Source organism: Xenopus laevis, chromosome 3L (genome assembly GCF_017654675.1).
Source record: "Xenopus laevis strain J_2021 chromosome 3L, Xenopus_laevis_v10.1, whole genome shotgun sequence".
Taxonomy (NCBI): domain Eukaryota; kingdom Metazoa; phylum Chordata; class Amphibia; order Anura; family Pipidae; genus Xenopus; species Xenopus laevis.
Genome location: NC_054375.1, coordinates 5,820,409 through 5,833,182, shown reverse-complemented (window position 1 = coordinate 5,833,182; position 12,774 = coordinate 5,820,409). Strand labels below are relative to the sequence as shown.

Below are 12,774 nucleotides of genomic sequence, written 5' to 3'. Positions count from 1 at the left end.
GGGAGTGTGATGTGGGATAGCAGGTATAGTAGGGAGAGATGGTGCCTATAGTAACAGTGGATAATAGTCTCTGGGAAGGGAGTGTGAATGTGGGATAGCAGGTATAGTAGGGAGAGATGGTGCCTATAGTAACAGTGGGATAATAGTCTCTGGGAAGGGAGTGTGACTGTGGGATAACAGGTATAGTAGGGAGAGATGGTGCCTATAGTAACAATGGGATAATAGTCTCTGGGAAGGGAGTGTGACTGTGGGATAACAGGTATAGTAGGGAGAGATGGTGCCTATAGTAACAGTGGATAATAGTCTCTGGGAAGGGAGTGTGACTGTGGGATAGCAGGTATAGTAGGGAGAGATGGTGCCTATAGTAACAGTGGATAATAGTCTATGGGAAGGGAGTGTGTGACTGTGGGATAGCAGGTATAGTAGGGAGAGATGGTGCCTATAGTAACAGTGGATAATAGTCTATGGGAAGGGAGTGTGTGACTGTGGGATAGCAGGTATAGTAGGGAGAGATGGTGCCTATAGTAACAGTGGATAATAGTCTCTGGGAAGGGAGTGTGACTGTGGGATAGCAGGTATAGTAGGGAGAGATGGTGCCTATAGTAACAGTGGATAATAGTCTATGGGAAGGGAGTGTGTGACTGTGGGATAGCAGGTATAGTAGGGAGAGATGGTACCTATAGTAACAGTGGGATAATAGTCTCTGGGAAAGGAGTATGACTGTGGGATAACAGGTATAGTAGGGAGAGATGAGACAGTAATGTACAACTCACAGGATCTAGTGGCTGTTGGATTGTTGCACTGAAGGTCTAGCAGTAGTTGTAGTAGTAATACTTAATGGGTCCCTACAAAGCCTGCTTACACTAAGGACAGCTCTGAGCAGAAGGTTGGACTGAGCATGTGCAATGGAGGCCGTTACATCTTCACCAGCAGGAACTTTACAGGAAAGCTTCATGGAATCCCAATGACCCCAGTCCATCATCTTCTGAGGAGCGGGAGAGTATATGGGTTTCAAGTATCTTGGCCAACAGGAGGCAGAGACTGGGGAATGGGGCGAGAAAGCTTCGGTCTCTCAGCAGACAAAGCAACGGAATATATAAAAGAAAACACTGAGCAGTGAGTAATATACAGTCTGTAGGTTGGGGGTCTCTCAGTAGGAAGGTCCAGTCTCCAGTTCAGGTGGTTTCCTTATGTGACCACATTGGAATGAATGAGATGGTGAAGGGGGAGAATGTTTTTATGCCCCTCCCTGTGTCATTTATGGGACAATAGTTCATCTCCAGTTGGATGAGCCCCCGGGGGGGGGGGTCAGTATTTAACACACCGTTCCATTCTCAGGCCTCGATTTGGGGCAGTTGCTCCTCAGGACGGGTTGGACGGAAGGAGCCAAAGTGCAGAAGAATCCTGAGATTAAAGTCAGGCCCAAGCCCCCCCAGGCACAGAACATGGACCAGCCGTAGCCGTGACTGATGTCGTCGGGGAGACTGTACAGGAATCGGGGGTAACGAGACAACTCAAAGTTAATTCCCGCCACACAGGTGCACAGTGAGATGATACAGAAGGTACCTGGGGGGGGGGGAGACAGAAAAAAGGTTATTTATTGGCTCCATTGGATTCAGTTCTACAGCTTGGTACAATATGGGGCACAAACTGACCTGTGATATAAAGGAGTGACGCTATTGGGTCGGTACTGGGTCTTCTACACAGAAATGGGGACTCCGAGAAGTATGTGGGCACCCGATGCACCTCAGTCCTTGATACCCTGTCTTGGTTCCCGATAACCTGTCTTTGTTCTTGATACCCTGTCTTGGTTCTGATTTCCTGTTTTGGTTCTCATACCCTGACTTGGTTCTGATACCCTGCATTGCTTCCCAATACCTTGTCTTGGTTCTGATACCCTGTCTTGGTTCTGATATCCTGCCTTGGTTCCGGATACCCTGTCTTTATTCTTGATACCCTGTCTTGGTTCTCATTTCTCATACCCTGCCTTGCTTCCCAATACCTTGTCTTGGTTCTCATACACTGTTCTGGTTCTGATACCCTGTTCTGGTTCTGATATCCTGCCTTGGTTCCTGATGCCCTGACTTGGTTTTGATACCCTATCTTGGTTCTGATACCCTGTTTTAGTTCTGATACCCTGCCTTGGTTCTGATGCCCTGCCTTGGTTCCTGATACCGTGACATGCTTCTGATACTGTTTCTTGGTTCTGATAACTTGTCCTGGTTCTGATACCCTGTTTTGGTTCTAATACCCTGTCTTGGTTCCCGATACCCTGTCTTGGTTCCTGATACCCTATCATGGTTCTTATACCCTTTCTTGGTTCCCGATACCCTGCCTTGGTTCCCGAAACCCTGCCTTGGTTCCTGTACCCTATCATGGTTCTGATACCCGGTCTTTGTTCCCGATACCTTGTCTTGGTTCTGATACCCTGTTCTGGTTCTGATATCCTGCCTTGGTTCCTGATACCCTGACTTGGTTTTGATACCCTATCTAGGTTCTGATACCCTGACATGGTTCTGATACCGTGTCTTGGTTCCAGAAACCCTGTCTTTGTTCCCGATACCCTGACTTGTTTCCCAAAACCCTGCCTTGGTTCCTAATACCCTGTCTTTGTTCCTGATACTCTATCTTGGTTATAATACTCTGGCTTGGTTCTGATACCATGTCTTAATTCTGATAGCCTGTTTTGGTTCTGATACCCTGTTTTGGTTCTGATACCCTGTCTTGGTTCTGATACCCTGACTTGGTTCTGATACCCTGCATTGCTTCCCAATACCTTGTCTTGGTTCTGATACCCTGTCTTGGTTCTGATATCCTGCCTTGGTTCCGGATACCCTGTCTTTATTCTTGATACCCTGTCTTGGTTCTCATACCCTGTCTTGGTTTTCATTTCTCATACCCTGCCTTGCTTCCCAATACCTTGTCTTGGTTCTCATACACTGTTCTGGTTCTGATACCCTGTTCTGGTTCTGATATCCTGCCTTGGTTCCTGATACCCTGACTTGGTTTTGATACCCTATCTTGGTTTTGTTACCCTATCTTGGTTCTGATACCCTGTTTTAGTTCTGATACCCTGCCTTGGTTCTGATACCCTGCCTTGGTTCCTGATACCGTGACATGCTTCTGATACTGTGTCTTGGTTCTGATAACTTGTCCTGGTTCTGATACCCTGTTTTGGTTCTAATACCCTGTCTTGGTTCCCGATACCCTGCCTTGGTTCCCGAAACCCTGCCTTGGTTCCTGTACCCTATCATGGTTCTGATACCCGGTCTTTGTTCCCGATACCTTGTCTTGGTTCTGATACCCTGTTCTGGTTCTGATATCCTGCCTTGGTTCCTGATACCCTGACTTGGTTTTGATACCCTATCTAGGTTCTGATACCCTGACATGGTTCTGATACCGTGTCTTGGTTCCAGAAACCCTGTCTTTGTTCCCGATACCCTGACTTGTTTCCCAAAACCCTGCCTTGGTTCCTGATACCCTGTTTTGGTTCTGATACCCTGCCTTGGTTCCTAATACCCTGTCTTTGTTCCCGATACTCTATCTTGGTTATGATACTCTGGCTTGGTTCTGATACCATGTCTTAATTCTGATAGCCTGTTTTGGTTCTGATACCCTGTCTTGGTTCTGATACCCTGCCTTGGTTCCTAATACCCTGTCTTTGTTCCCGATACTCTATCTTGGTTATGATACTCTGGCTTGGTTCTGATACCATGTCTTAATTCTGATAGCCTGTTTTGGTTCTGATACCCTGTTTTGGTTCTGATACCCTGTTTTGGTTCTGATACCCTGTCTTGGTTCTGATACCCTGCCTTCGTTCTTAATACCCTGTCTTTGTTCCCGGTACCCTATCTTGGTTATGATACTCTGGCTTGGTTCTGATACCCTGTCTTAATTCTGATAACCGTTTTTGGTTCTGATACCCTGTCATTCTTCAGATACCCCTGTTTTGGTTCTGATACCCTGCCCTTGTTCACAATACCTTCTTTATTCCTGATACCCTCTCTTGTTTCCAGATACCCTGTCTTGCTTCTGATATTCTGTCTTGGTTCTGATACCCTGTCTTAGTTCCTGTTAACATGTCCTAGTTCCAACCTCTGTCCTTTTATTTGGACCTGCCTCTGCCTGAAACATGGATCACATGGAGTGTTGCCTTGGGGACTGGCTCTAATGTAAATACTAAATGTACAATTATGTCTCTGATACATGAAATGTGACTCAGTTAATGGAGATCAGACTTGCCCCAATCTCCTCTAATTGCAGAGAAATATAAACATAGAGCTCTCAGGAAGAGCAGAGCCCGATACCAGGGGACCCAGGGCCCTTCATCATATTATATCTGCAGAGACTGGCACATTCCAGCCACTTGATAATCACATCTCAGGTTCCTAATGTACAATGACTTCCCTACTCACTGTGCCAATAGACACATGTCTGCAGCCTATCACTCATGTATTGTAAGGGATAATGTACCCCCTACTGTAAATGATAAGGATATTAGAAGTCACTGAGGGGTTGTTCTGTGACCATATAAAGGCACAAGGCTGCAGGCTGAGTTATACAGGGAACTCTGAGTATCACTCATGTATTGTAAGGGATAATGTACCCCCTACTGTAAATGATAAGGATATTAGAAGTCACTGAGGGGTTGTTCTGTGACCATATAAAGGCACAAGGCTGCAGGCTGAGTTATACAGGGAACTCTGAGTATCACTCATGTATTATAAGGGATAATGTACCCCCTACTGTAAATGATAAGGATATTAGAAGTCACTGAGGGGTTGTTCTGTGACCATATAAAGGCACAAGGCTGCAGGCTGAGTTATACAGGGAACTCTAAGTATCACTCATGTATTATACGGGTTAATGTACCCCCTGTAAATGATAAGGATATAAGAAGTCACTGGGGGGTTCTGTGACCATATAAATAGGGAGGAGTATGACACACACATATACAATATGTAAGACTGTAAGTGTAAAAGAAAAGCAATGTGTTACCTCCCATCAAGAAGAGAAGACCAGCAACATACTGCATGAGCCCCCTGTCCCAGCAGCACCCCAGCACCCCGATTATCCATCCAAAGAGAATGATGGCTACTGCCATTCCCATAAAGCCAGCAGTCATCCGACGTAGATCTGCAAAGATATCAAAGGGATCTGAGAAAGAATCCGGAAAAAATGTCATAAAGCAGCTAAAGCACGGGGCAAGGAACGTTGTTCCAATAACATGAGAACAAGGGAGATTTAGGTAATGTGGAAACTGCAAGTCAATGTCACTTTTGGAGAAAGAAAACAAAGAGTTAACTGGTTTTATATTCATGTCTTAATATCCCCAGTTGACAAAGGAATAATAATAATGATGATACAGTTGCCCTTTAAATGCCCCTTTTACCCAGTAACAAATATACATCATATCACTGTGATAATAACCATCATAAAGAGCAGCTGACAGTTTGTGCTTTGCTGGCTGCCAGCTCCTGTCTCCCCATGTAAATGTAACTGTCGGCCTCAAGTACTAAATTCCCACAATTCTCTGCTCTGTGCCCGGCATGACTCCATGGGGGAGAGAGGGGCAGCCACATTATTTGTTTAAATTAGAACTGCCCAACCATTGGGTTTTCAGTCTTTGTCTACTCGAGGGTCCTGGGAGTTGCACTGCAACAAAACCCTTCTACTACTGTCTCCATCTCCTTCTACTGTTGCCATCTTGCCCTACTGTCTCCATCATTCCTATTGTCTCTACTTGTCCCACTGTCTCCATCTTGCCCTCTTGTCTCCATCTCGCCCTACTGTCTCTGTCTCGCCCTACTGTCTCCGTCTCGCCCTACTGTCTCCATCTTGCCCTACTTTCTCCATCTTGTCCTACTGTCACCATCTTGCCCTATTGTCTCTATCTTTCCTATTGTCTCTACTTTTCCTACCGTCTCCATCTCGCCTAACTCTCTCCATCTTGTCCTACTGTCTCCATCTTGTCCTACTGTCTCCATCTTGCCCTACTGTTTCCATCTTACCCTATTGTCTCCATCTTGTCCTACTGTTTCCATCTTGTCCTACTGTCTCCATCTTGCCCTACTGTCTCCATCTTGTCCTACTGTCTCCATCTTGTCCTACTGTCTCCATCTTGTCCTTACTGTCTCCATCTTGTCCTACTGTCTCCATCTTGTTTACTGTCTCCATCTTGTCCTACTGTCTCCATCTTGCCCTACTGTCTCCATCTTTGCCCTACTGTCTCCATCTTGTCCGTACTTCCATTCCCTACTGTTCTCCATTTTTCTTTGTCCTACTGTCTCCATCTTGCCTACTGTTCCATTGCCTACTGTCTCCATCTTGTCCTACTGTTCCATTGTTCCTACTTGCCATCTTGCCTCTACTGTCCCATCTTGTCCAACTGTCTCCATTGCCCCTACTTCTCCATCTTGTCCTACTGTCTCCATCTTGCCCTACAGTCTCCATCTTGTCCTACTGTCTCCATCTTGTCCTACTGTCTCCATCTTGTCCTACTGTTTCCATCTTGCCCTATTGTCACCATCTTGTCCTACTGTCTCCATCTTGCCCTACTGTCTCTATCTTTCCTATTGTCTCTACTTTTCCTACTGTCTCCATCTCGCCCAACTCTTTCCATCTCATCCTGCTGTCTCCATCTCATCCTACTGTCTCCATCTTTTTCTACTCTCTCCATCTTTTCCTACTCTCTCCGTCTTGCCCTACTCTCTCCATCTTGTCCTACTTGCTCCATCTTGTAGTCAGAAAGAGAGGAAATTGTTTTCGCTTCAGAAATATCAATCTCTTGCCCTTGAAAAATATATATTGTGTTCCAAGTCCTTTAACCCCTTAGTGCCAGAGGTCATATATTCATGTGTTTACCTCCTGGCTGGGTTTATTTTGCTGTTTTAACATAAAGAAGAAATAAATGACCTTAAATCCTGATTTCTGGCAGTAAAAATAAATGAGTTTCCGCTGTGGAGTGTTACTATTTCAGAAAGGGCTTCTAACAGGAGGCAAAGGGGAACAGAAAGACATTAAATGCCGCCAGACGACCCTTCCCTCACCAGCTACGACTCCAGTTTGAAGTTTAGTCTCGTATTAACATTTAAATTGAAGTCGCCTTCTCTGGTGCCCGGCGCGGGAGGAGATAGGGCGAGACAGGGCATCTGCATATAAATGGCACTTGTTTAACAGTCACAGAGACTTTCTCATTCCCTTTCACAGTCGCACAAGCAATGGGTCCCCCCACCCGTGTGCCGGCTCTGGAACATCTGAAGATTAGCGGGACCCTCCGGATTCATTTCAGTAACCCTTCCAACACTTTCCTCTTGTCTCTATATATTAGGTACCTATCTAGTGTTACCAATCCCTATTTCTGTAGGGAAATGAGAGAGAGCAGACAGTAACCCTTCCAGCACTTTCCTCTTGTCTCTATATATTAGGTACCTATCTAGTGTTACCAATCCCTATTTCTGTAGGGAAATGAGAGAGAGCAGACAGTAACCCTTCCAACACTTTCCTCTTGTCTCTATATATTAGGTACCTATCTAGTGCTACCAATCCCTATTTCTGTAGGGAAATGAGAGAGAGCAGACAGTAACCCTTCCAACACTTTCCTCTTGTCTCTATATATTAGGTACCTATCTAGTGTTACCAATCCCTATTTCTGTAGGGAAATGAGAGAGAGCAGACAGTAACCCTTCCAACACTTTCCTCTTGTCTCTATATATTAGGTGCCTATCTAGTGCTACCAATCCCTATTTCTGTAGGGAAATGAGAGAGAGCAGACAGTAACCCTTCCAACACTTTCCTCTTGTCTCTATATATTAGGTACCTATCTAGTGCTACCAATCCCTATTTCTGTAGGGAAATGAGAGAGAGCAGACAGTAACCCTTCCAACACTTTCCTCTTGTCTCTATATATTAGGTACCTATCTAGTGTTACCAATCCCTATTTCTGTAGGGAAATGAGAGAGAGCAGACAGTAACCCTTCCAACACTTTCCTCTTGTCTCTATATATTAGGTACCTATCTAGTGTTACCAATCCCTATTTCTGTAGGGAAATGAGAGAGAGCAGACAGTAACCCTTCCAACACTTTCCTCTTGTCTCTATATATTAGGTACCTATCTAGTGCTACCAATCCCTATTTCTGTAGGGAAATGAGAGAGAGCAGACAGTAACCCTTCCAACACTTTCCTATATATTAGGTACCTATCTGCATTGTCCAATGAGACAGAATGGGAATGTTCGGGATAAAGGAATGGAATTAAAGGCTAAGAATTCTGTGTTTCTGGAGGGCCGGGATGGAGCGTGCGCAGGGGTTGGAGCCATAAAATGAATAGGGCTCAGCTTGATTCCATTTAGAGATAAACAGACACGCTGTGTTAATTAAGAGGATTGCGTTTCGCCAGCAAAAGACTCGGCAGGACGTCGGCCCCGCTGATCAAAGACCAAACTTCCTGATGGAATCTTAAAATGCATGAGCCATGAAATTACATTTTTTTTGTGACGGAGGTGGGTGAGCGAGGCCTTTAACACGCGACTATGAGAGAGAGAGAGAGAGAGAGAGAGAGAGAGAGAGAGAGACCGATGAATGAAGTGAACTGCGGCAGTACGGACGGGAAACGGGGGACAGTGAAAGGAATAAAGGACGGAGGTGGGTGGAACTAAAAAACAGCTCTGTGCCCTCAAAATATATAACGATCAATAAAAGAGAGTTTTCCGGTGTCCCTGGGAAGGGAAATCTCCATCTATCCTTCTGCTTTTAGCCGTCATACCCGGGGCCGACCAGAAGATGGAGCAGCTGTAACATCACTACTGACTGTCGATTCTTTTCTAATGATTCACTGCCTGAGCTCAGGGACCCACTCACAATATACAGTATATATACAATATAAAAAAAGCTGATTAGTAATGAATTATGATTCACAATGCATGGCAGCATAGAAACCAGTGCAGTCTGCATCAGAATTGATTCAGAATCAGCCCTGTAGCCTCAGCTTCTACGGCAGGTGAACCTCACTTTCTGCTGAATGATTCTTCCCTGAACCCCTAAGCTCAGCTTCTCCCCAGCAGCCCAGAGCCAACTGAGCATGTGCAGTGCCACTGACTCACACAGAAGATGCCTAACAAGATAGGGAGCTGCTGGGGGGAAACTGTCAACCCCAACGCCTTGTATTTCCCTAGGGCTACTTTATTAGGCTGTTGGAGAAAAATGGGTGGCTCCTTGCAAACAAGGGATGGGTAAATAGAGATACACAATGGGAACTGGTCTAAATAAGAGAACATGGAAGAGTTTGGGAGATATTTGGGAGAGCGTGGACTGGCAGGATAATCATTTTTCCTGGAAATGGACTTGTTAAAACCCCAGCACAGTTTCCAGGTATTTATAGATGGTCTGATAAGTAACCCGGCCCCTCGTGCTGTTGCAGGGAAGCGGCAATGGGTCACATTAATGGCTCTCTATGCACAGTGGAGAGGCAGCTGTTTGGTAGAAGAATGGGCAAGTTGGCTGACTGTAGATACACACAAAGTCACAAAATAAACAATTACAATCTTGTCCTACTGTTAACTTCTTGCTGTCTACTGAAAGGCAATGGGGGTAAGCGCAGGGATAGATGGAGACAGTAGGATCACATGGTCATCATAGGGCACAGCAATGGCCACAGTAGGGCAGGATAGGATAAGGATTGTGGTCATAGGGAGAATCTGTAGGAAGAGACGATGACTATGGGCCAAGGTGGCCACAGTAGAGCTAGATAGGAAAAGATCGAGACAGAAGGTCAAGATGAAGACAGAAGGAAAAGATGGAGACAGAAGGACAAGATGGAGACAGAAGGAAAAGATGGAGACAGAAGGACAATATTGAGACAGTAGGGCAAGTTGTAGACAGTAGGACAAGATGGGGGCACTAAGACAAGATGAGAACAATAGGACAAAAATGAGACAGTAGGGCAAGTTGGAGACAGTAGGAGAAGATGAATACATTACGGCAAGATTAGGACAGCAGGGCAAGATGAAGACATCAGGTCAAGATGGAGAAAGTGGGAAAAGATGGCGACACAAAGACAAAATGAGAACAATGACACAAGAATGAGTCAGTAGGGCAAGATGGAGACAGTAGGACTAGATGGAGATGCTAAGACAAGATGAAAAAAAAATAACAAGATGGAGACAGTAGGACAAGATGAAGACATTGGGTCAAGATGGAGACAGTAGGACAAAATCAAGACATCAGCTCAAGATGGAGAGAGTAGGACAAGATGGAGAAAGTAAGACAAGATAGAGACATCAGCTCAAGATAGAGAGAGTAGGTCAAGATGAAGACAGTAGGACAAGATGGAGATAATAGGACAAGATGGAGACACTAAGACAAAATGAGAACAGCAGGACAAGATGGAGACAGTTGGTTATTTATTAACCGCAAGTTTGACCAGTGTCCCACATTTTAGACACCACCAAACTGCCAGCTTTGCCGTGTGCCACCCATACTCGTTTCCAGGCAGCAGTCACCCTTCCCAGGCTCATTAAGCTTAATATAAACATCTCGAGGTGCTACATGCCCTGCTGCTTTCCTTTCATTGCAAATCCAATACGCGGCTCTAAATAGGGCTGGGAGACAGCAAACAGCTTTAAATGGTTTGACCTTTAAGAGTAATAGATGCAGGGCCAGCAGTAAGGGGGGGAATTTCAGCCCCAACCTCCTCGTTCTGATGACGAGTGGCGGCTCTAAGCCATTGCACAGAGTGTTGGCCGGGGAAGAGATAAGCCTCGAAATCAATCTCTGTGCATTTTGATAGCGGCACCCTCTGCAATAATTACCAGTCTCGTCAATACTTCTTCCGTCTGCCCTTTGCTTCCCACTGAGTGAAGGTTAGGGAAAAATGCATAAAATAATAGTCCCCCTCCACCCACCCACCTTGCACTAAACCATCGTGTGCCCAGAACATTCCTTCTCTGTATATTTGTATTTATACATATGGGAGGAGGTGCCATATTGATTCCCTTAGACAGTACAGTATGAGGGTATAGCTTATTGTGTGCCCAGAACATTCCTTCTCTGTATATTTGTATTTATACATATGGGAGGAGGAGGTGCCATATTGATTCCCTTAGACAGTACAGTATGAGGGTATAGCTTATTGTGTGCCCAGAACATTCCTTCTCTGTATATTTGTATTTTATACATATGGGAGGAGGAGGTGCCATATTGATTCCCTTAGACAGTACAGTATTGAGGGTATAGCTTATTGTGTGCCCAGAACATTCCTTCTCTGTATATTTGTATTTATACATATGGGAGGAGGAGGTGCCATATTGATTCCCTTAGACAGTACAGTATGAGGGTATGATGCTATTGTGTGCCCAGAACATTCCTTCTCCTGTATATTTGTATTTATACATATGGGAGGAGGAGGTGCCATATTGATTCCCTTAGACAGTACAGTATGAGGGTATAGCTTATTGTGTGCCCAGAACATTCCTTCTCTGTATATTTGTATTTATACATATGGGAGGAGGAGGTGCCATATTGATTCCCTTAGACAGTACAGTATGAGGGTATAGCTTATTGTGTGCCCAGAACATTCCTTCTCTGTATATTTGTATTTATACATATGGGGGAGGAGGTGCCATATTGATTCCCTTAGACAGTACAGTATGAGGGTATAGCTTATTGTTGTGTGCCCAGAACATTCCTTCTCTGTATATTTGTATTATACATATGGGAGGAGGAGGGCCATATTGATTCCCTTAGACAGTACCAGTATGAGGGTATAGCTTATTGTGTGCCCAGAACATTCCTTCTCTGTATATTGTATTTATACATAATGGGTGGAGGAGGTGCCATATTGATTCCCTTAGACAGTACAGTATGAGGGTATAGCTTATTGTGTGCCCAGAACATTCCTTCTCTGTATATTTGTATTATATACATATGGGAGGAGGAGGTGCCATATTGATTCCCTTAGACAGTACAGTATGAGGGTATAGCTTATTGTGTGCCCAGAACATTCCTTCTCTGTAATTTGTATTTACATATGGGAGGAGGAGGTGCCATATTGATTCCCTTAGACAGTACAGTATGAGGGTATAGCTTATTGTGTGCCCAGAACATTCCTTCTCTGTATACTTTGTTATTTATGCTGAACTTTATGAAAGAATAACAATACAATAAAGAAATCTCACTGTGATCATAGATATTAAAGAAGGTTTGCTCACTAATAGAACGTTCCGCACAAGCAGAGACATGACAGTGAGTAAACTCTTCCCACTCCAGAATATTCCAGAGATCTCCTTCATCCAATGATCCCGGCCCAGTTGGCTAAACCCTCTGTGGTTCATTCACTTTCTCTCTGCTTTACTGAAGCCCTTTCATTCCCCTTGCATGCAAAAATCAGAGGAAGAATTTCTGGCACACAATAACTATACCCTCATACTTACTGTCTAAGAATCAATATGGCACCTCCCCTCCCATATGTTAATAAACAAATAACAGAGAAGAATTTCTGGGCACACAATAATCTATACCCTCATACTGTACCTGTCTAAAAGAATCAATATGGCATCTCTCCTCCCATAGTATAAATACAAATATACAGAGAAGGAAGTTCTGGGCACACAATAAGCTATACCCTCAACTGTACTGTCTAAGGGAATCAATATGCATCTCCTCCTCCCAATATAAATACAAATATACAGAGAAGGAATGTTCTGGCACACACATAAGCTATACCCTCATACTATACCTGTCTAAAGGGAATCAATATGGCACCTCCCTCCTCCATAT

The 12,774-nt window shown here is 44.5% G+C and overlaps 1 protein-coding gene across 3 annotated transcripts in view; it reads right to left on the bottom strand.

The window, feature by feature from the left end:
• Positions 1-653: 653 nt before the first annotated feature.
• Positions 654-12,774, bottom strand: part of LOC108704356 (transmembrane protein 178B) — a 146,523-nt gene continuing 134,402 nt past the window's right edge. For all 3 annotated transcript variants that reach the window (XM_041585897.1, XM_041585896.1, XM_018240857.2), the window contains 2 exons: positions 4,999-5,136; positions 654-1,566 (listed from right to left, as the gene is read on the bottom strand). In XM_041585897.1, the coding sequence (XP_041441831.1) occupies positions 1,316-1,566; positions 4,999-5,136 (389 nt within the window). In that variant the 3' untranslated portion in view covers positions 654-1,315. The remainder of the gene's footprint in view (positions 1,567-4,998; positions 5,137-12,774) is intronic.